The sequence below is a fragment of the Tachypleus tridentatus genome, chromosome 7, assembly GCF_004210375.1.
Source record: "Tachypleus tridentatus isolate NWPU-2018 chromosome 7, ASM421037v1, whole genome shotgun sequence".
In the NCBI taxonomy this organism is placed as follows: Eukaryota; Metazoa; Arthropoda; class Merostomata; order Xiphosura; family Limulidae; genus Tachypleus; species Tachypleus tridentatus.
Genome location: NC_134831.1, coordinates 1,145,214 through 1,170,618, shown reverse-complemented (window position 1 = coordinate 1,170,618; position 25,405 = coordinate 1,145,214). Strand labels below are relative to the sequence as shown.

At 31.0% G+C, this 25,405-nt stretch overlaps 2 protein-coding genes across 7 annotated transcripts in view; one reads left to right on the top strand and one right to left on the bottom strand.

Moving 5' to 3' along the window:
• The window catches only part of fliI (FLII actin remodeling protein), a 60,500-nt gene extending 42,151 nt beyond the window's left edge, over positions 1–18,349 (top strand). For both annotated transcript variants that reach the window (XM_076509883.1, XM_076509885.1), the window contains 9 exons: positions 1,121–1,217; positions 3,451–3,637; positions 5,492–5,552; positions 7,776–7,931; positions 8,319–8,356; positions 9,760–9,886; positions 12,335–12,424; positions 13,617–13,823; positions 16,732–18,349. In XM_076509883.1, the coding sequence (XP_076365998.1) occupies positions 1,121–1,217; positions 3,451–3,637; positions 5,492–5,552; positions 7,776–7,931; positions 8,319–8,356; positions 9,760–9,886; positions 12,335–12,424; positions 13,617–13,823; positions 16,732–16,866 (1,098 nt within the window). In that variant the 3' untranslated portion in view covers positions 16,867–18,349. The remainder of the gene's footprint in view (positions 1–1,120; positions 1,218–3,450; positions 3,638–5,491; positions 5,553–7,775; positions 7,932–8,318; positions 8,357–9,759; positions 9,887–12,334; positions 12,425–13,616; positions 13,824–16,731) is intronic.
• Positions 18,350–20,476: 2,127 nt separating this feature from the next.
• LOC143254958 (BAH and coiled-coil domain-containing protein 1-like) overlaps positions 20,477–25,405 on the bottom strand; it is a 41,059-nt gene continuing 36,130 nt past the window's right edge. For all 5 annotated transcript variants that reach the window (XM_076509887.1, XM_076509889.1, XM_076509891.1 and 2 more), the window contains one exon: positions 20,477–24,951. In XM_076509887.1, the coding sequence (XP_076366002.1) occupies positions 24,727–24,951 (225 nt within the window). In that variant the 3' untranslated portion in view covers positions 20,477–24,726. The remainder of the gene's footprint in view (positions 24,952–25,405) is intronic.

Sequence of the window (25,405 nt, the reverse complement as noted above, 5' to 3'; positions counted from 1 at the left end):
CAACGTAAACTAAAACTTTGGGGTGAATGTGTATTTATGGAAGAACTTGATTACTTTGAAGATCTCAATATTCTTTGTGTGTGTGTGTTTTGTTTTTTTTATGAACAAAATTTCCTTAAGTGAAGGTGCAAAAGTTTCAGTCTTACAGCACATATCTGATTTGTGTACAACTATTGGGGAGCACTTCCCTCCTCATTTAGAAAAATTACTGTGGATTCAAAATCCCTTTATTGACTCTGCAAATACCAACAATTTGTCTTTGAAAGCAAAAGAACAGATTGTAGAAATTTCAACTGATTACACACTAAAAACAAAATTTCAACAGGAAGGAATTATACAATTTGGATTCAAATTGCCATGGAATAACCCTGAAATAAGTAAGAGAGCTTTGAAATTTTTGATGTGTTTTCCAACAACACATCTTTGTAAGCAAACATATTTACTGTATACAGCTACAAAGACCAAATTTAGAAACAGACTAAATATTGAAGATGATTTGCGTTTACAGATAACAACCATAACTCCAAATACTGAACTACTTTGTGAACAAAAGCAAGTCCATCCAAGCCACTAATAAATAAACAAGTACACTGTACTTTTACTTATATAAATTTTGCAAGCAGAAAGGTTTGAACAAGTAAGTATAAGTAAAAATTCTTCTTTAAATATTGATATTTTTAATAAATTTATATTCTAAAAGTTTGAAGTAAACTTTATCTGGTGCTAGTGACCAAATGTTTCTACTTTTAGTGTATTGTTTTATTAAAGCTCTGGAATGTTTTTTCTTTCTAATGTGAAGCTCTGCAAGTCTAAAAAGTTTGGGAACCCATGTTTATTTCAAGTGTCTATTTTACAAACACAAAAAAGATGATACTGGTGTATGGATTACTTCTGCAGAGTTGTAATTCTATTTATAGTGATTTTGTTTTCTGGTTGTATTTTGACAACAAATCTTAAACATGCATATGTATTTCTGTAACTTATGAATTGTTTAATAAACTACTAATGGCAGTGTTATCATGTGATACACGTTTTGGCATCATGTTTTACAAAACAAAAGGTACGTGTTAGTTTTCTGTTATGGTAAGTATTGTAATATGGTTTTTTTCTTATTTTCCAGTCTCAGTTAGTAGAAGAATGGAATGAAGACCTAGAAGCTATGGAAGCTTTAGTTTTAGAAGGAAAGAAATTTGTTAAACTTCCTAAAGAAGAAATAGGCAAGAACAAAAAATATACTTAAAAGTAAACAGTTTGAATAAACAAATATAAGTCAAGAAAATGAAAATGTGGCATGATACTGAAATTCTTACAAAAGAAATACATAAAAACTCACCTTCCATCCTTAAATAGTACACAGTTTTCACTATATTTAAACTTATTTTAACTTAGCAGTTTCATATGTACCACATTTTCATTTTCTCAACTAATATTTGTTTATTTAAATTGTTTCCTACTGTGTAAATATTTTTGTTGTAATTACAAATGTTTGTTTTGTACCTCTAGGTAAGACCACATTTTGTTTTATCTATGAAAAGCAAGAACAAACTGTATAATTGTGGATCAATTTAATATTTCTTTTATATAAAACTTTTTTAATTTTAAATTTTAAGGTTTTTTGCAATGCATGCTTTTAAACCAGGAAGAATTTTTTTGTGATTTCTTTATATACAAAAAAAATTATTTATGTTACTTCTAGATTTTGTGACTTTTTCAGACATTTTTATCATTTATAGCGGTAACAGTACTTCTGTCAGACACACATCCTACTAGCTAATAACAGACACTTGTGGAAAATATATTATTTTGGTAAGATTATCCAAATTAATCAATAAGAGATCAATGGAAGAGAGAGTAGTTGTGTAAAATATTCCTTCTTAAGAAACAATAGCCTGTGATAGAAGAGAGATTATTTAGATAAGATTATCGTAATCAATGAAGAGAGATTAGTTGGGTATGATTATTCTAATTGTTCGATAACAGTCACTTGTGGAAGAGTCATTAGTTAGGTGAAAATGATAATGCTTCATAAGTGAATACGTTCAGGCCTTCCTTGAGTTTTTGGGTCACACCTTCAACAAGTAGGAGCAACCTATTCTTTAGTCATCCCTGCCAGTGTTGTGGTGGGACAAAAGCATTGATGAATGGTACTGTCAGTGAATGATTATTCATAAAATGGACAGTATGGGAGAGAGTTATCTGAGTTTGTAAGACAGTGGTGTAGTTAGTGGGAACATGGTGTAGAAGGAAATGGGGGTTCTAATAAGCAATATTTCTCTTTAAAAATTTACCCATGACAGTACATAAACAGAATAGTAATTTGTTATTGGACGGTGAGAACCTCTTGTTTGAATATGTGATAAATGACAGGAGAAGAGACTCATAATGATACAAGTTAGAACTAGTGATGATTCCAATGAACCAAAACTGAAAGAAAACTCAATGACTGATAGACCCGGATCAGAAATGTTTGGCTTGAAGTCATGGAATTTCAGCCACAATGAAATAAGGAATACAGGGTAGTCTGTTGAGAGAGGTAGATTGATGTAAGTTAGATATAATTGGATTCTCAGAGAAGAAGTAGAAAGAAAGAGGTAGTTTCATCATGAATGATGGGTAGATTTTATATTATTCTAAATAAGACCCTGACTTAATGATCAGTGTAGTAATAAGCAGAAATGATACAAGCTTATTAGGATACAACCCTTTGAATAATCTCATCACATCAGTACAATAAATGTTATGGCAGATGGTGGTGATTTCATGGTAGAATACTTCAGGTTTTTTAGATCCCTTTTATGAAACACTGGTGGAAGCAGCTAGGAATACAGTGATGATTGGGGATAGACTTGGATCACTTAGTTGTATGTACAGTTGGTGAACTGTCTGGTTTTCTCAGTAATGTTGTATGGTCACTGAAGGAAACAATCAAAACAAAAGATCAGTGCATTTGAATTGTGATGTTAAATATGTCTGCTACATATTTCATATACTTAAAGTAGGACCAATATATGATGCGTCTTGGAGCACATTGGAAACCTAGATAGTATTTCAAATGTTACTTTGGTCATGTAATAAGAGAGTGAAACAATTTGGAGAAAGTGGTAACATACAGAAAAAATTATGGGAAGGGAGCCAGGGAATCATCCTTGGACTAGACAGAATGAAGGTGCTAACATAAAAAGCTGGATATATTGAATAAGGAACATTACAGCTGTAAGGATTGGAGAAAACTTAACCAAATCTCTGAAGATGATGGTGAAATTAAGTTCATCCCTTTCTGATTATTTCAGTAAATTTTAATTGTGTATCGTGTAAAACAAAGAATAAATGAATTTATTTTAAATTACTGTTCTTCAGGTTACAGTGCTTCATAATACTGAAGATGGTACTAAAGTTATTGTTTTCTTATGTAAAAGAAATAGAGTGTAAGTAGGACATTGTTTTGTATAGGTCACTTCTACAGTGAGGATTGCTATGTGTTTCTCTGCCGTTACTGGGTGGTCTTGGAACCTCTGGAAGGAGAGGAGCTGACAGAAGAGGAAGAACATGAATTGCAGGATGAAGACTATAAGTGTGTGGTTTATTTCTGGCAAGGCAGAGATGCTACAAATATGGGATGGTTGACATTCACTTTCAGGTATGATTAAAATAGTCCTAATACTTAAATATATTTTTACTTTAGGGATAGTGTTATCCCTTTCCTGCCCAGTGTTAATGTAAGAACAACTACTTCATGGTTCTGTAAAAATTCAAATATTGTGTAAGTTTTTGTTGTTATTTCATACACCATCTCTTTAGGGATTATAAAAAGGTAATCCAAGAAACTTTTCCCCAGTATTTTGATTTTTTTAAGACACTGTTTGTTACAAATGAATAAAATCCATAAGAAGTAGGAGCAACTTTCCATGTGGTTACAAACATATTAGTCACCCACTATAACTAACAGATGTACAACTCTCCATGTGGTTACAGACATGTTAGTCACCCACTATCACTAACAGGTGTACAATTTCCCATGTGATTACAGACACATTAGTCACTCACTATTACTAACAAATACACATTTTTCCATGTGGTTACTGACATGTTAGTCACCCACTAGCACTAACAGGTGTACAATTTCCCATGTGATTACAGACACATTAGTCACTCACTATTACTAACAAATACACATTTTTCCATGTGGTTACTGACATGTTAGTCACCCACTAGCACTAACAGATGCACAGTAAACCATTTTGGATGATATAACATGCTTTAGCATCAGTAGGTTTTGTTTCTTTCTTAAGTGATATTTCTTGTTACCGTAGTATTGATTTTATATAACAACCAGAGGTGTTTTCTCATTAATTTCTTACACACCTTATACTTTTCAGTCTATTCTGCTATGTAGAATGAATGGTAACTCGTAAAATTAGGCCAACTTTATCATTGAATGCTGGTTTCAGACTCATGTATTACTGAACTTATTTTAATGGTAACCATGTTAAAAAAACTAGAGAGTAACTGATAGTATGTTTAATACTTCCAAACATGAAATACAAATCTTATGACAAATATTTTTTCACCATTTCATCAATATTATAAATGACTGCTAGGATACAACCCTGTAAATGATCTGTACTCTAAACATTACAGCAAATGGTGATCTTATAGATATAGTAAAGGAATCCAACTTTCTCTTAGATACTCTGTATTAAACACTGGTTGAAACAGCAAAGTGATGTGGAGAAGGTTCTCTTTTCTAGTATTTGAAGAACTGACCCCATCTCAGCTCAACATTGATTTTTAATTTGTGTGGCTAGAACAGCTACTGGCTATTAAAGGGTGTATTTTGATAATTATAATAAAAATTATTGGTTCAGTACTGTTATAAACAATAAAGTTGAAAAGCAGCTACTAACTTTTAGACAAATAATGGGACATTGTTTGTAAGAAATTTTTTCATTTAGTTATGGTTCTGAGACAGTCACAGGTTAGCATCAGAAGGTGGTTTGGTAAAGCTGCATTGTTAATGTGATGTACTTTTTATTATATTTGGTAGAACAGATATTTAAAACCTTAAAGATTTGTACTACTCGTCTAGAGTAACCTTGGAGTAAGTTGAAACTTCATTTATTGTTAAAAATCTTATTACCATTTGTTTCTTCTAGCCTTTGTGTAAGATGTTACAGTACATTAAAGTTTAACATTATTAACTCTCGCCTCCAAGAAATAATGATGTTTAAAACTATCTTCTCCAAGATATTGTTCTATTGTTTTCTTTAATTTTTGGTCCTGATGCAATGATAATACTGCACTTTGTAGTTTTTAATGATTTTTAGTTTTAATATTTTTATAACTAAATGATTACTTTGATATAAAGTAAGCAGTGAATAAATATAGACAATTTCTTGTTGGTTAACTTAAGAGTTACTTATAAAGACTTTAAGATGCTGAAACAAATTTGATGTATTCAGTATTTTAATTTCCAAATAAACCTTTCTCACAGCTTACAAAAGAAATTTGAATCATTGTTTGGGGACAAACTAGAAGTGGTCAGAACACATCAGGTAAAATTGTTTATTTCTTTAAAATATATTTCAGTTAATAAGTTTAGTGTTCCAACTTCAACAAATGCAGATATGATGCAATAAATGAAATGGTTAGAATCACCAAAGAGAAAAAACATAATTTTGTGGTTTATTTCTAAGTCCTAAGTAAGTTGACTGGTAAAAACTGTGTTCATGTTTATTATTTCCTTACAGTGACTTTAATCACCTTTTTCTTTTCTTTTTTTTGGGGGGAGGTTCAGTTAACATTTTTGCACAAAGAAGTGTCACACCCACACAGTTTCTTTTGTTTCATAGTGGAAATGTTTTTAAAAAGAATGTGTAAAATGTAATACAAATTTTGTACTTAGCATCTACTTATAAAATTTATGTAAATGGGTTTGGTATCTTTTAGTTTTATTAGGTTATGAAAGTTGAAGCTTGTTGTGTGACATTATTTGGACGAAGTATTAAAAATATTTCTTTTCGTCTTGTAATTTAATTCTGTTAGTATTTGTTTTTATAATGCACCATTTGATGCTTATAAACATGTTACTTTCAGTACTCTATTTTGTAATTTTAAGCAGTTACCACTTCCAACTGTGAATCAGGAAGAAAACAAATCTGTGGTGTTAGATCTCACTTGTCAGAATGGTATCACTGTTACCTTTATCAGGCATCAGCATTTGCCAACAGTATTCTTGGTTGAAATGAATTTATATTTAATAAATATAGTTCACAGAAGATAACAATATAATTTTTTTTCTATGTGTTGTCTTTTAACATTTTCCACATGAAAAAAAAACTCCCTGCTGCTTACCATACTCAGTAAACTTAACTTATCTGCTGTCTTGTGATAGAAGAATATTCCTGTAACTTTCAAACACAGATCATTTAATAGAAGCACTTTAACAAGAGCAAGATGAATGCCAAAAGAAATTGAAAAAAATTCCCATCTGTGTTTCATTCTTAAGAGTTGTCAACTTTGCATTAAAACTCCTACGCTTGCCATACAAGTACTCGAGGTAACTAATACATTTACAAACTATGAATTGCTTCTGTAACCACTTATTATTATATTTTGAAATATGTATAGATCAAAACCTCTCCAATCCACTAAGTTTTGCCATTGGTTTATGTGTTGTCAAAGCTGAGTTTTATTAGTAGTAGCTTAGATCACGTTGTAACATAATACATTGCTAACAAAGACATGTTATAATAAAGCCACTGACCATGGACACAAATCATGGGAAAAACAACATTGGAATTATTATATTTATAAGGGAGGATATTTTGTAGCAAATATAAATCCATAACTTTAGATGTGCATCAAAATTATATATATAAAAAAAGATAATTGCATTGTTTACAAGTGAGACTCATTGGTGCTGTGCAGAAATGAAACTTGAATCTTTTTCTTTTGTGAAATATCCTAAATAATGATCAGCTATCAATTCTAAAATATTTTTAGATGAAAAGTATATATTATTCACAAAATTTGATGTGTAGGTGGACAGTCGACACCTGATAGGTGCAGGTTGATTGTGAAGGGGTTAAAAATGTAGGTGTACTTTATCATCTTGCATCCAAAATACATTTACTTGTGTTTGTATGTGAAATGGAAGTTTATTCTTAAACTTTTTAAGAAACTACTATGAAAGAGTAGAGTTATATAATCTTCATACTTTTAGTATCATTTGTACATTTATTAAGGGTTAGAAAAGTATCACCCAATAATCAGTTATAAATTATCAGTCTAACTTCAAGACCATGTCATTTATTGTTTCTTCTTTCCTTCCCAAACTTGCCATTCACATGTTTTGTAATTAAGCTGTGTTCATCAAACTTACCATTTACATGTTTTATAATTGTATTTGTAAAACTTAGTGACAGTATGAATCACTATTCTCACAATTTCTAATTAATTTTTCATTTTGATGTGTACTTTTTTACTCACTACTAATAACCTAAACTAACTTAGGAGTTTTGATGATGTGACAAACCATCACAACTAATTATTTGTTATTGTTATTCATTGGTCTAATTGGTTATTTGTAAATTTGTTTTCCTCACCAAAATGTGAATTTTAATGAAGAAAAGATCATTTGGTGAAATCAGAGGCAGATTAGGCCTCTGAATATTTTTTTTAGTTACTGAGATTCGTGTTTTATAAATGAACATTCAGATACAAGAGCTTATATATATTAAGAAGACTCGTTATGTAAATTGTAATCTTCTCTACAGCAACAAGAACACTTGAAGTTTTTGTCCCATTTTAACCAACAATTTATAATTCATCATGGAAAAAGAAAAACCTCCCCTTCTCACAATTCTCCGGCATCAGTGGAATTTTATCATCTTCGTTCCAACGGTAGCCCAATTTGTACAAGATGTGTACAGGTTGGTAGAATTCTTGTTTTTACTAAATGCTTTGGCTCAACTAGATTACAGGAAAAGCATCATCTCAATGTACAGTTGAGCTGAATCTAGTTTTTTAATACAGAAAGATGAAAGAATAGTAATTTTGAACTCTCAACGACATGGCCAAACATTGCTGATGGCTGTGATGAGAAATCTGAAACCATGAAGAAAGAAATTTATTAATGATGAATTTAGAACATCAGACTTCAATAACCGGGAAGATAAGTCTGCTAAAACTTCCCAAACAATATAAAGAAATTTTGTTATCTTAATCATACCTCTCCAGTCTGATAGATGTTTTAATAAACAATTCTCTTTATCCAGTGACCTTTTTATAGTGGACTAATTTTTATTTAATTTATTTAGGTGAAACCAGATGCTTCTCTCCTTAATTCTGCCTTTTGGTGAGTTTTTTTGTTTGATATGTTTCACTTCCTGTCTGTAACAGACAAATTACTTGTTTATTGTTGACTGATTTAACATAATTAATCACATGCTGCTGAATTATGCGTGGTAACTATAAGGCATTTTCATTCGTATGCAACATGTATACAGTAAGGCGAAGAAAAATGTTTAAGTTGGGTTTGTTTGTTTTTTCTGGCCAGTAATCATTTACAGAGCATAATCTCCTATATCTGTGTGTCTTATATAATGTGAATGGTCAGGAAAAACTTAGAAAATGTCATAGAAAAATCAGATAATTTATAATGTAAAGTTCTGTATACACCCTGATATGTATTACACTGATCTTGTACGTGTGCACTTATATCATTTTTCTTATACAGATAGAGTTGAATGTGTTATAACGACTTTCAATATACATATTATTAAGTCGTGTGTCAACTATATCTCGTATATATAGTCACGGTGGAACAAATTCTATCAGAAGTGCATTTTGACATTGCTTAGCATTTCGTAGGTAGTGCAATGACACAAAAAATTAAAACACTTTTTGAGAAAAGTGGGTAGCAGCCCTTTCCAATGGAAATTATTTGTACACTTATGTCATAAAAAGTGTGTTAAGGTTTTAGGTTAGAATTTCCAAGAAGTGAATATTCCTTGTGTTCCAATGCAATTAAACATGCATAACCTATTGTAAGCAAAATACAGCACCTAGTGACATGTAAGGTTCCAAGAGCACAATAGTCAGGGGTAAAAATAACCCACATGAACCAAGCAACAGTGTGCAATACAATCAAGAAGGAACTCCATCTGAAAATCAAGCCAACTGGGTATGGATTTACCAAAGTAAGGTATCCAACTGTACTTTACATTCATTCACATGTCTCAAGCAGTCAGAGAGTGAAATATGAATTCATCAGCTCCTTACAAACACATTGGTTAAATCACTGAACTTTTGTGCAGTTAGACTCTTGAAATAGGTGCTTTCTTGTACTAGATAATTACAGAAAGCAAACAAGAACAAAATGATGTTTTTGAACATGATAAGCTCATGACAGTTTTTTTTTTTTTTTAGGAATGTTGTCGGTATACATGATTTTCAGATATTTTATAACTATAATTTTGAATTATAAATATTTTAACACCAAAGTTATTTACATACACTGATAATAAAGTTGTTAATTAAATTTTGAAAATAACACTTAAAATGGCTACTTCAATACTTGTGGGGTTAAAGTTCATTTGAACAAGAAGTAAAAGTTTTCAAATTTAAACATCTTTAAAAGATAGGATATTGTGACCATATACATGTCTTTATTTTTTCAGCCAGATAATTTTAGTATTTTTAAGCTCTGTTAGTGGAAAGTTTCTCTTTTACTTTTGTTTATTTTGTTTTTTGCTTTAGTTACATCTTGAAAGTTCCTTTTGACAAGGAAGACAATTCTGGTATTGTATACGTGTGGATCGGAAGCAAAGCTGATGAAGATGAGGCAAAGCTAGCTGAGAAAATTGCTAACCAGATGTTTAATACTGTAGGGGTTTTACTTTAATACTGTTACATACACAGCAGGAAGTGTGTTTTAGCTGTGTGGCTGGACCATAAAGATTTCAGTTATCAATGTTACATTATTATATAATGTTATTATTACCCATTTTTTATCTAAAGCTTCTGTCAGCCCTGGTCTTCCTAAAATTAATTACTTCCACAAACCATTAAAACATCAAATTTAATCTTATCTAACAAAATTCTTTTACTTGGAATACTGTCACTTAACTTTCATTAGAATGAATATTTTGCATTTCTCTATTGCAATGTGTATAGGGTTAATAACACTGACACATTGTTCCTTAGCTACCAATTGTAGGGTGGATAGCAGCCTACCCAGTTCTTTTGCCACTGTATTTACATGTAGTTTTATTATCCACACACACACTTTATTCAAATGTATATATACAGGGTGTCTCAGAAGTCTGGATCCATAGGGAAAAGTATACAGATTTATTAACAGGCATACATGTATTAATTGTGGGTATACTGTAATTTCTTTCCTGAAATATCTATAACTGACATTTAGAAATGTGTTTATATAACTTTAGGAATATAATGTCTATTTCCCTATGGGTTCATACACCCTGTGTGTGTGTGTGTGTGTATGTGTATGTGAACACTTTCATATTTTGTGTGTATGAAATTGTATTTATTATGACCTAATGATTTAGTAGTTACTTTTAAACCTTTAGATTTTGTAAGAATTTGGATATTTTTTATATACAGCTGATAACATATGATATAGAACATATCAATATGAATAAATGTTTAGTTACTCTAATGTAAAAATTGGTTTGTAACAATCTTCAGTAATGTCAGCAATCTACTGATACATCCTTATGTACGTAGTCCACAAGTATGTGTAGAAACACTTTCATCTTCTTTAGAGTAACTATAAAGTATAAAACTGTTAACAGTCTAACTTCTGTGGAGTTTGTTTCACAAAATAAACAAGTGAAACAATAGAAAAGGTCCTGGTGAGTAGGGCACTGAACTTGCAATCAGTGAGTTGCAGGTTTGAAACCTGTCATCAAACATGTTTACTCTTGGCTATGGGGGTGTTACAACGTGGTGATCAGTGATGTCGAGAAAACCCACTTGTAGAGAAATATATATGCAAAAAATGGCTCGTTTGGGTTGAGAAAATATTTTACATAGAAGAGCGAACAACGTTTCGACCTTCTTCGGTCATCATCAGGTTCACAAAGAAAGACGTAACTGACCGGAAGCTGACCACATGTTTGAAAGGGGGTTGTGTAACTGAGTGTCGGAATGTAGAGGGTGGTGTTAGATGTTTGAATATATAATTTTATTTATTTTATTATATTAATATAGGTATAAAGGCGTTCCTTTATATTGGTTTATTTTGGGTTTAAGTTGTATAAGTAAGTCTTTAATTTTGCATTTTTTTATGTTTGTTTCTTTATTTAGTATTTGAGTGTTTTCTGTGGTTATGTTGTGTTTATTTGACTTGCAGTGTTCAAAAAACGTGTGAAGGTGACTTTTTATGTTCTTTGAATCTGGTTTCCATTTTTCTACTTGTTTCTCCAATATAGAAGTCGTAGCAGTTATCACATTGTATTTTATAAATAATGTTGGTGTGGTGTTTGTCAGTGTAGTTTTTACATAGTTTTGACTTCAGTTTTGTGCCTGGTTTTTGAATAAATTTGGTATTAACTGGAATGTTATATTTTGTTACTAGTTTTTGCCAAATGTTGGTTATTTGTCTGCTGATGTCAAGAATATATGGTATACAGCAGTATACAACAACTTAAACCCAAAATAAACCAATATAAAGGAATGCCTTTATTCCTATATTAATATAATAAAATAAATAAAATTATATATTCAAACATCTAACACTGCCCTCTACATTCCGACACTCAGTTACACAACCCCCTTTCAAATATGTGGTCAGCTTCCGGTCAGTTACCTCTTTCTTTGTGAACCTGACAATCACCGAAGAAGGTCGAAATGTTGTTCGCTCTTCTATGTAAAATATTTTCTCAACCGAAACGAGCCGTTTTTTGCATATATAATGTGGTGATCAGTCCCACTATTCATTAGTAAAAGAGTGGTTCAAGAGTTGGCAATAGGCAGTATTGATTAGCTTTCTTCCCTTAATGCATGTAGTTCTCAAGTAGGTGCCCATAAATTTCAACAAACAGAAACAATAGAAAAGTAAACTCTTATTTTGGATGTTGAGATGCAATTGCAGAAGATTATGGACCTTATCCCTGTAACAAAGTGTTCACTGGTAGTATTTCAGAGAGATTGGGGTTAATTATTAGAAAAACTGTAATTATATCTCGTGGAAGAAGTCTGCAAGATTAATTACTGCAAATTAATCAAACTTAACAGTTGAATTACTTTATAAAACTCTTCTTTCATGGATAATTATACATAGATTTTGTTATCTTTTCCTGTCCAGAACACACACAGCTTACAAGTAATCAACGAATTTGATGAGCCTGAAAACTTTTTCTGGGTAGGGCTTGGCGGAGCCAAGGATTATGAGAAGGTAGTTTAATATGTCTTTATAGATTTTTCACATGGTATAAGAGAACAGTATAAGGTAATGTGAATTTGATTTATGATCTAGTAGTGACCTGATGGAAAATAATTCCAAAATGAATTATAACTTACTGACTTGTCTTTGTGAAAATTGTCAGTATGTATGTATAGTTTATATTTTCAGAAATTGTCTAGAATATTAATATAAAATATATTAGCTCTCACTGGTTACCAAAACTCGTACCATAACAAATTCAGAAATGTGTTAAGTTCCATCAGGTTAGCAATAAATGCTTTGCCCAATTTGGCTTACTATGCATTTTGATACAGTTTTGTTTGTAATACATATTATTTCATTACAAAAGCGTTTGAACCTTTTTTGCTTATCAACCTATAAATATGGTTGATTTAACAACATATTAGACAGATTCTTACTCTGTGAAATAACATTCAAGTTTTAAACCTCCCTGGTTTTGTGTTTTTAATAAACTATCAAGTCATTAAGGATTAATATTAATTTTGTGAAAAACAAACTTAAAATGGATTAATTTATGGAAAATGCTATTCTAGTACTCATTATACCTACTAGACAAATATTCAAATAGATATGTATGCCTCCAACCCAATCTTGTGATTTTTTAAAGCTGTAAGTTAGAAGTGTTTCAGGAATTGTACTAATATATATGTATTTTTATTATAAATATAATGGGATATTGTTTTGTGGAGAGAACACTGCTATGTTTTAATATTTTTTTACTTCAACTCATAACCAAGATCAGCTGCAAACCATAACGTTGTACACAGAGGAGCTCACAAGTAGCAATATTTTTACAAATTTTAAAAGCCCTTATTCAAAAATATTTTATCTAGGGACAAAACAAATAGATGAAACCAAGTTTCTGTAATGACCCAGTTCTAGTAAATAAAGTTTTCTTTTTGAAACAGGTGCAGTGTCACTAATTACTGAGTGCTTTCTTAGTGTTTATTATTCAACAATTTCTTGTTTTCTTTATTAAAGAACTTTAGGTATTGTCCATTGACATATGTACACACACAGACATAGACATACACTTCATTCTTCAGAAAACTAAAAACAACTTAACAAAACCTATTGTTATTTTTTCCTTCAGTAAATTGTTTGACAAAGATTTTATTTCAATCATGTCTCAGTATTTGTATTTTTTATCTGTGCTATTCAGGATGCAGAGTTCATGCAGTATTCAAGACTTTTTCGCTGTTCGAACGAAAAGGGGTATTTCTCCATCTCGGAGAAGTGTGCTGATTTTTGCCAAGATGAACTTGTGGATGACGACATAATGATTTTGGACAATGGAAGAGAAGTGTTCATCTGGGTAGGCCCGAAGTGTAGTGAGGTGGAAATTAAGCTTGCGTACAAAAGTGCTCAGGTAAGTCGATAGGGTATAAACAATAAGATCAATTTTATGTTTAAACTATTCATTTCTAACTTCACTTTTATTGAAAACATTTTTTTTTAAATATTCATGCAGAAAATTGCTTTGTCCATGATGTTGGTAACAGAGCTTAAAATACAATCAATACTGCAGTTAGTTTCACAAACTACTACTAGAGTTCTTGTTTTATTTTATGTTAAAAATGCATGATCTTACCAAATATTTTGTGGTCAGTTCTGTAAACTGAGTATTGTAACAGAAAATAGAAAGTTATTTAAATTCTATGTCAGTTATAAGAATCTTAAATATTTTTGTTAAATGAAAAGTAACAGTAACTAGTCCATCTTAAGAAGAGCCATTAATCTACCAAAAACTACTGTTGTGGAATTAAAGTTTTGAAGAAAAGAAAAAAATAGGTGCCAAAGATAGTAGGGTGTTTAATGAAGAAGAAGTAGCCAGGTGAAATGAACACAGAAGTCTTTTGTTGTCAGAATTGGCTGCAGTTTGGTGAGGATATATCGATGGTTCTGGCTTTGGTTTGAGTGATTATCTTGTAGGTGCTTTTGCATGTTGACCAGTACTAGCCACAGTCTACAGCATCTGCCAGTTAGCAGTCTGTAGTTGTATTTCAAAATGTGTAGTTGGACAATTGTTTAGCATGGTAATCATCCATTATGGAGAAAGTGAAAATACAGCATTTTTTCAACCATTAATATCACCAATTAGAAGTTTTAGACTAACAAAATCACGAGCATTACTTGGTATTTGTCTCTTAATGTACTTTTGATAGCCAATACGAAAGTTCAAATAATTTGGTTCTCCATTAAGTATTTACTTCATAAATACTTTGAGTGATTGTTGTGTTGATACTTATGGAGAAAACTGAGGTGGACAGGGAACTGGAGCCTTTTTAAATTGAAACATATAAATTTTAACACTTTTATACATGTTTCTTTTTGTAACTTCTTGTTACAAAACTGTTATTAAACATGGCAGCACATAATTCTCACTATGGCTTAAGGGTTGTAGGGCAAAATTATAGGCCAAAATACAGGACCAAAATTTTTTTTTAGGTAAAAGTAACACTACGTGCACATCCTCAGAATCCTCTTGGTGTATGTGCAAAGAAAGTTACAGGTCTCTAGGTGCTTTCCTCTTGGAACTATAGTGGTGACACATTGACACACACAAAGACTACTTTTTAGCATAGATTTGAAAAATAAGTGTGAACTTGTGTGCACATATCATGTGATTGTATATGGACTCAAGTAGGAAATAATGTTTCAAATCAAATGCTATATGTTAGTGTTAACTAAGTATTAATTAGAAATTCAAATTGATTTCTATCTTAACAGAAAGATTATCCAGTGTTATTGTAAGTTTTCTAGTCAAGTAGCATCTTTTACATTTTTTGAAGTAACATGGATTTGTTTTCACCAAATTACATATTTCATCTCATATAGTGTGACAAAAATCTACTATTGTTATCACATTAAATTCAAAGACAATTATGTTTAATGAAGAATTAGTTTATTTTTCTTTCAGTGGAGTAATTTTGTGAAAAGTTGTAGGAGGTAGGGCATTATTTACCTGGGGATATCTATCATGCTACACAAGGGGTAGTTTACAAATTTCTTTAAAAAACAAGCTAGAAATGGGAGTATTAGTTTCATGTGAGAGTACACATTTGAATGTAATTAATTAAATTTGGTCAGTCCATTGGACCATATTAGAAAGGGAATGTTGAGCATAATTCTAAATTTACTGTATCCACACAATCAGATGTGTATGATTGTATGTGTACTTATGACATATTTGTGTATTGAGAACACCTTCAAGTGCAAGGTAACATTCATGTGAAGAATAAAAGTACTTTTGTCTGTAGAATTTCCATAATGTCCAAAATGCATATCTACAGTTTCTTATATTGTCTCTGGTATTCTTTTCTCTATTATGAATTTAAATCACCAGTGTAGGGCTAAGTAAACTTTATTATATCATTCTAATTTTACACTCTGTGAAAGATCATGGCATGCAAGCTTTGATCCCACACCCCACCCATGCACTTAGGGCTAACAATACTAACAGATAATGAAATATAGAAAATTCCAGTCACTGCTGCTCACTCCAAATGAGTGGATCTGTGCTACAAATATAACAAGCAAGAAACACTTATAGAATAAGATTACTGCTCTGTAATAATATCTTTTATTAAATTTACATTGAGCTAAGAAACAGCCAATTGGCCTTTAATTATCATAAATAATCCTAGATTTTGCTTGTCAGATTTTGAATTGCTTCTAGTTCTTGACACATTTTTTCCAAAACCCTGCTGATCCAAATATGCAGAGGGAGCACAGAAAGTAACTTGTATTTTATTTCAGTCTACATTGCAGATGTCAGAAAACTTATGAAATTCAGGTATTAAATAAACCATCTGCTCATTTTAGTCATCAGGAAAGTAGAAACAATTTTTTTTAATAATGCAAGCATAAAGAAAAATAATTTTCAGTTATACAGTGGCATGAAGAAGAAAGATGGGTACTCTTATTGTGGTAACATGGTGTTTTATTGAGTCACCATTTATCTCTTTGGTTAGTTATATGTACAGCAAGAAATAAATAGCTTAGTCTTGAGTCATGTTTGATCTCTCTGTTTAGTTATACTTACAGAACATGAAAGTCAAATAGCAAAGTATTGAGTGATGTTTGATCTCTCTGTTTAGTTATACTTATAGAATCTGTGAGGCAAGTAGCCATGTCTTTAGTCAAAACTTATGTCTTGGTCAGTTATGTGTACAGCATGTGTGAATTAAGTAGCGAAGTATTGAGTCTAGTTATAGGTACAGAACATAAGAGCCATCTATTCGAGTACTGAGTCATGATTTTTTCTCTTTGTTTAGGTATATGTACAGCACATGAGAGTTAAGCAGCCAGATCGTCCCAGGAAGTTGATGCTCACTCTGAAAGGAAAGGAATCTCACAAATTTACCAAAGCCTTCCATGGTTGGGGTAAGCACAGAACTGTAGTTGAGTGAGATTGGAGGTATCTGGAGCATCTGTGATCAGCTGTATGTGACTGCATAATTAATTTATAATTGTTTTTCAAATCATCAATAAAATTGTGCTAATGTTTACATTTATAACTCTTCACATACATAAAACAAGCATAAATTACCTTATGAAATGTCTGTTGTTACAAAGTACATCCTTTTTACGGTCTGTTTCTAAAAGAAGTCTGTCTTAAAAAGTGAAATTTTAGTTCTGCCCCATGTTAAATGTGTGGTTTGTTATCTGTAGTGCAATTATTTAATGAAGAGAATACAAATAATTCTGGCCAGAATATAAGTTTTTAAGATGGATGAAAACTTTAAAAATGGTCCTTGCTACATGTTTTAATATTTGCCATCCTTTCTTTAACATGGAACATATCTGGTAAAAATAATGTAAGGGTATGTTAGCTGTAGAGCGAGAAGGTATGTTGTATTATAAGCAGTTAACACTAAAGATGCTTTGATCTGAACTAGTTTGTTTGTTGGTTAAGTGAGGACCTGAAATAGAACACTTGGTGATAATCTCTTAGGAGATGTGGCAATACATATTAAGTTTGTGTCAGGGATGTGTAACAGTTGAGTATAAAAACAAGTTATAAAGGAACTTGAAATATTGTTTTTTTGTAAATATCCAAGATTAATGAAGTCTTGAAATGAATAAAATATAGTTTTTGTTATTAACTGGCTGAATCTGAAATCCTTGAAGTTAGGAGTTAACTGTTAATGTTTGTAACATTTAATACATGTTACTGATTGCAGTTCATAGAGGAATTTACAATTGATGTTAATATATGACTTTACAAGAAATTAAAACTATTGGTGAGGTTCTCCTGGCCCTGTAGGCTACACACACTCCTTTTCTGAAGAACAACACAACTTAATACAGTTCTTAGTAAGCTACCAGTTCAGCCTGAACCACCATTTTCGTAGGTTTTTATTTCAAATTTCCTGTATTTTCACAAGGGAATGTGTGCAATCAGTCTGACTGTATTAATTGTACACTGCCACCAATGACTTTGGTTTTGAATGAGCTAGCCAGTGTAGACAGGTGTGGATTAATCAGGCCGAAGCTTGGAACAACACTGTACTAACATAAGTCTTACAACTGTTGTAGTTGGTAGCTCAGGTCAGGTTTTACAGATATCAGAAATAAACAATTATGTATAACCCTGATTATAGTATTCACATAAAAAATTAACTTTGTGTTTTTCAATTGCTTCTACTTGAAAGTGTAAAAAAAAAAGTTGTATTCTACATTCAACCATTAACATATTAATTATAAATACCTATCTTTGTAAGTTATATATTGATATTTTAATCTAATATCATATATGGAACATTATATAATTTTATTTATGAATGATGATGATTACCTTGGATTTTAAAAACTAATATAAAAGAAATGATAAAGGTTGAACTTGTAACAAGTTACAAAACCTGTATGTATAATAAAATGTTTAAATAATAATGTTGTAATTTACTAACTGATATCTGTATTTAATTTTCATAAATACTACAAGCAGTATCCAAGTCATTTAAGAATGAAGCACTTAAAGTTAACTGAGTCCTGAGTTGCATAAGCACAAAGTAATAAAGTGGTCATGGGTCATGTAAGAACAGCTACTAACTAGATGCACTTTCTGCAGGATCCCCAGAAGTATTCTATTTCAAGAGTAACAAATATTTTTATTTCTTGATTTTGAAGTTCATATATCATGATGTACCAACAGAGTGCATTTTATTGTCTGTTGTCTGACAGATGGACAACACATTACTGTATGTATGATAATGTGAGTAGTTAAAACAAGTGGCCTCAAGGCAACCTTTGATCCCCTCTTAGAGAAATAACAGTTTACTAGGCCCTAGCTCATGTAGGAACGAAGTACTAACAAAAAGTGCACTTGGCCCTACATCATTTATTATAATTTATATTGTTGAGAAAAGTATGTTATATTGAATCAGAACTGCTTTTGAAAATGTTATGTAACAGCCCTCCCTGACCTAAAATACTCACACATTCAGATTGTAAAGAAGTGTTCAGGTCAGGGATTTAACATTGCCAAGGTAGGATATCCTTTGTATTTGACTGCATTAGAAAAGAAAGGAATATAAATCATCATGGGTTCTAATAACCATTTAAAACAAGACCTACAAAAAGTCATACCCCAGATGTAGAAAGTAGAGTGCAGCATGTTGTAACAAGTGAAAATCCACAAATATGAAATGTCTCCATCTGGAAATGACTAATAGGGTTTAGGTTCACAAATAAGGCTTCTATTCAACCATAGCATAACATCAAGCAGCTGTAAAGTTAAATGGGTATTTATGCTATCTCATAAAAAGACACACTTTAATGTAGTGCTTATTGACTTCCATGTGATCAAACTGTTCAAAGTGTGCTGGGAAACATCTTGATATGCTAGATGGATATAGAAAGCACGCTGGAAAGAATGATGTGCTTTCAACACAAACCTAACAACAAAGACTTTTGCAATGGAAATTAAAATCATACTACAGGGTATTATCAAGATGCATGGTTATCAGATAAACCAGGATGTTGCCCATACTGCAGAATTAATAGTTACTATTTACTATGTAAATAAAATAAACAATAGAAATATATGGTACATAAAATATCAAAATGTTTAATAAAGTATATCTACTAAGATTTGTCCGTAAATTTACCAAGCCAGTCCAACTCTGGCTAGATTCAATTAAGAATAAAAATACTTTTTTTTCACTGTACAGTTTTTTTTATTTTGTTTAAATAAACCACAGAATTTCTAAGTTATTGTTTTTCTATGGAAGAATTTTGTACTTTTTCTCTACCCTAACAAACTGAATTGAAAGTTGAAAAAATATAAAATCAAAAATACATTATTCTAGTGTGACTACAAATTGTAACTACCTGTATTTACTGTTTCTAACTAGTAAAGTAACATAAAAAAGCAATAAATTACTTGACAAGTGTTTAGTTCAAGATACGTAAAGTGATCACTATCATTTGCATTTCTTATCTAACCTAATACGTTTTTAATTTTTATATTTTAATTACTTTGTAATAAATAAGTATTTATAAAAAATAATAATTTGGAATTACATGTATAATCTTGTTTTTAACTTTTTTACTCATATCACTAAAGTTCCCGAGGGGCACTAAGCATTTTTTAATTTTTATTTTATGCCTGTGTTGTAGTACAGATGTTTTTAACTCGTCCACTTCAGAATAGGAAATATTATTAAGCATTACAACTACAATATCATAAAACTACTGTAATTTCACTGGTTTTCTAACTAAGCTACAGATGGATTAAGGAATTACATTAATTGTTTGAGCTGAATTTAAGACAAAGGTAAACAATGGGACTAAGGCCAACTATTTCAAAACCTGTTGGCTGAATGTTCTAGGGTAATAAAAAAACTTGGAAAGTACAAACTTTTCTTTCTATTGGTTATAAATAATATAATACCCAAAGGCCAGGAGAGGGTTATTGAAATTTGTTTGTCTTCAGATATAGTAAAAATAATTAATTTTAGCATGAAATCCAGAATAACACAGTAGTTGAAAAATAATCATAAACATTGTAAAAGCACCTAACAAAAAAAGACAAGTTTATTTTAAAATTTCCTGTCAGGTACATTCTATAGACTTCCTTGCACAGCATTAACACTTGAACTCTTAAACAGCAATTTAAATCATGGGAACCAAAATTTGACTTTACATTTCAGTGGTTTTCAAACTCTCTCACAGTTAGTTCCTAGGTGTTTCACTAAAGGAAGCATAAATAAAAACATAAAAATGTTGCATGTGACAGCAGGAATGTTGTCATTGGCAAACATTTAGGAACCACTGATCTGCTGTCTCTTCCAGTTGTAAGCTTGTTCACAGTTAACTTCATGTAGTGGTCTGTACTTACCTTGCCTTACTATTTAAGTTATCACTTTGTTTTTTTTATTAGTAATTTTCAACCTAATTGATGCTACATTTTGGCTTGTAATCAGTTGCTGTCTTCAGGTACAAAACCTTGAAAAGGATTACCCTTGTGGGTTTTGATCCACAAACTTTAGGAACAGAAATTAGAAATGCTATCCACTAGGCTAAACTTTAAATGTTTCTTTAAAGATTTAAGGCAAGGTGTGATGCAAGAGTTAGACTATTATGGTTTATCCAAGTTCAAAACATGCACTATTGTTTTTGCAACAAAATATTTCACAAGAATCACTTCAACACATCCTTGTAAAATTAATTACAGCCCAATAAGTTATTGCAACAAAACTAAGATGTGATAGTTGAAAAATGACATAGGAAAGGTGACATGAAAATACCATAGTAGTACATGACTTTTGAATATTTTTGTAAGACAGATTTGATGATTTGAAAGCTATTTTCATGAGACAATCTTTTATATTTAGAAAAGAAAAAAACAGTTAAAACATTCTTTTGAACAAAAATGTGTCAAATGCATATACAAACAGCAAGTGAACTCACCAAACAAGATCTAAGAACTCAAACATTTTTTTATATATTTATTTAAAACGTTTTAAAAGCATTATATTGCTAAGTCATAGTTTTGACAACTAATCCACAGCTCATACAACAGATGTACCAAAGTTTAGTGTTGGTGTTTAAATTGGTACTGAACTTTTATTTTTGAATGTTATTATTTAAAAAGTAATTTTATGACAATGGAGTAAGACATTCTAATTTTTCTAAAGATGAATTTAGTAAAAAACTGTAATTAAATTAATATATTTAATCCAAAAGTACACCCACAGAAGTTTGATGTGGTATGAAATATGAGTTAACAGCCTTTTAAGTATTTTTATGCATCACTAACCCATTTCTTTTTCAAAACTTCACAATAAAATTGCAAAATTTAAAAAAATACTCATCAAAAACAACTGTCTATATGCAGTAACAGTCTGAAATAAGAGGATTTAATATTTTATTTTTTTAAAAAGTAAAAATAAAAATTTAGTTAACACTTAGTATAATGATCAAATAAATGTTGTTCACCCAGAATGTTCTTTAAAAGTTTCTAAAACCAATACAATAATTCTTTTAAAAAATTACTTCATTTACATGATTCTGCAGCTAAGTCTGTGATCTCTGAGATTGTTGTTGGATTTAATATGTTTAAAACAAAGTATCACATAAGCACTATCTTTTTGGTTTAAGAACAACATATTATGAGAGATGAAACATTTACATATAAAGAACAAACAAACACTCATCAGGAGGTTTATCAACATTTACTTTGTTTCAATATTGTTTTTCTATATTTCTCAACTTCTTGTGAATTCTTCAAAATCTTGAGATTTCCAGCCAAATCATCACAGGAAAATAGCAATACTTACAGATTTATTGAACATCTCTTGAAGCCACTGAATAACTCTCTGTACAAGTAATTGTGTAAAACATGGTACTTAACTGTATTAAGTACCTTATTTTACAAGAAATGCACAACATAAAACAACACAATTATCATTACATGATATGTCTTCAAATGTTGCATAAACTTTATAACTTATTATTACACAAAACATTTTTCAAAAAAAGAGTTTGATTTGAAGAACAACTAAAGAAATTCTATCCAAGTTTGATTTCTTCTTAGACAAACGTGGCAGGCATAGTTTGTTAGCTTTCCCATCACAGACAAATGCAGTTGCACATACATTTTCTTGTACAAAATAGCAAAGCTTTTCTCTCTACTAACTTCATAATAATATCTACACATTCAGATTGTACTCTTGCATTCACCAACATTCTCAGTCTAACCATAGAAAAATATAAGCGTACACACCAGGTAATAGTTTCATATAAGATATATTATATATAATATATATATATTTATATATAGTAATTTACATTTCTCTTTTAAAATATTCAGAATTGCATGTAAGACTATACATGTATTTTAATATTGACGGGTTTTTATAAAGAAAAAAATCTGTGTTCTGCATAAAATCTCAGCTTTCCTTAATTTACAAAACAAGCTATAACAAAATTAAAGCTTGTGTATTGTGAATACACTACACTTTGGCCTCCAATTGAAATCCTTGTATTAGTGACTTGTACATAAGAGCTTTGGTTGCTGAATAGTCCAAAACTCTACTTATTTGTTTCTGAGAAACTCCTTTGTGTGTGAGGATTGAGAAACACTTTACACAATTTTTGTTTCATTTATAATTCAGTCACTTTAGTTAATTTGAATCATAATTGTTCTATGTCTCAGTATTAAACCCCCAAACGTCTTTAACAACAGCTCTGTGTGGAACTTAGCATCCATAAACAGTGGCTGGTCTACTACTGTTTTTTTCATGGTACAAAAGGTATTTGCAAACTTTCACCCAAGTTATTTCTTGACAAGTTGATTTTGTGCTTCATTAGTATATTCCACACAACTGCAGCGTCCCAAGAACCACTGAGTGACTTTTTGACATTGTTTTATCAGTAAAGCTATTAAATTATAAGAATAACACCAAGACCATAAATGTCTTCTGTATTCAGAATCAATATAACTTCTTATTTCACTTCTCCCACTTTCATTTTTTTTTCTAAAACTGAATTAAAGATCCACACAGTTAACTCTAATCCTCTGTGGTTACCATTATTTGAAGTACTCAATTCTTTAATTATCAGTTTAACATTATCAGAAATCTAGATCGCCTGTGCTTGGAATGCTGACATTGTGGTAAACAAACAGTCTTGATTGATAAGGTTAAGGAAAAGAAATGGTCTCTTTTTGTTCCCATCGTTTGTTTCTTGCAAATATCAACATTTAAGGCACAAACCTCTTTCATAACCATCTGCCTTATCAACATATGTTTATCTATTGTATTAGTGGCAAACTATACCACAGGTAGCAAACAGTCCAGTCATTCAGTTGACTATTGTCAAGCTCAAATTTGTTTGTTTTTTTTGCAATGAAAAATGACTTCCACTACTTGAGCATTTCTGAAATGGATTTTGTAACATGTGAATTTAAAAGGGTTTTCTGAATTGACTTTAATTTTTAAAGATTGTTTTTCCAGTTTCATATTTCCACATTTATTGCTACCCTTTATTTACAAAAGGATACAATGTTCTAAAATAAGTATCATTTGTATATGTATATTTCTTTCTGCACCACTGTAAAAAGATGCAAATAAAACTAAAAATGAACTAGTGAGAAATTGCTTTTGAATACAAATACTTTTTGTGTTCCAATCACCAGATTATTACTGATAGCAATCAGAGCTCCAGGAGAAGTGGAATTTGTAAACAGATAAGAAAATAAGCCAACTACAATGGGCTCTTTTGTAGTAGGAAAACGATTTTGTAACAATGTTCAAACTATTGAGTGCTGTTTCAACTTGTTTTTAAACTCCTATGCTCTAAGAAACATTAGATACATTACACTGATGAACAAAACTTTTAATTGTGCGTGCATTTAATAAGGCCTAGCAGCTGGTAATTAAAAAAACTAATCAATTAATTGCTTAGTAGTCTTGAAATTGAAACTCATGTTGCATACCCTTGTTTCTTACTAATGAACAATTATTCCTTATTAATGTTAAATTATTAGTCGTGTGTGTGTGTGTAAACATCAGAATTACATTTGCAATTTCATGAAATACAAGTGAGTGTGTATGGAGGGGGGACTCCTCTTCAAACCTGAGTGATAAATTAGTGAAAGTAAGTTAGATCTCTTTAACTAAACTGCTTATATACAGGTCTATGTACAATGGTTGCCCCTTCTGAAGAAAGATAGCATGTGTTTTATGAAAATGAATAGAAAGTAAATTACTGGTGAGAGAGAGATACTTTCAGAATACCACAGATCTTCACTGGTAACAAACACCTTAGGAAACTCCTTCTTCTAGGCTCAATGTTGCAGTAAGAGGATCATAGCTTCCAGCTAGGTAGTAGATATCATTGTTGTCAAATATTGAGCCATACTGGAAATTTTCATTTGATGTTTCTGCAATCCTCCTGGCTTTGTACTCTGTCCAAGAGAGAAGTTCACACCTGTGGGATATGGTCTGTACGTCGTTTTCATCCATGTGTGGTGACTGAAACAGTGCACCCTGAAAGTAAAATCAGTAAAGCACACTTCACCCTTAAAACCACAGTACTCCAACATAAACATACTTAAAACAATGCTACCAAAAGAACTTGCCAAAGATATCTCTGTTGAAGATGACTGTTATACTAAACATCAACTCCTAAAAATGGAACGTAATATTAAATGTCTTATTGTTAGAAAATAAGTTACAATAAGTGTAACAGTTGTCTAATGAGAAACATAGTGTTAAAAACTGCATATTGTTAGAAAATACAAATGGTGGAATATACATACTGAAACTACCAAATACTTACTTTTTAAATACATGTTCTACAACTAATTGAAAAAACATGCATCTATATAATGGTTAAAACTCCTACCTGAATGAAATGATGAGTGAAATGGACACATTTCTATCTAATAAAATTGCTTAACCCTAAACTTCTAGTTTTATTTGTAAATAATCACTTAACATG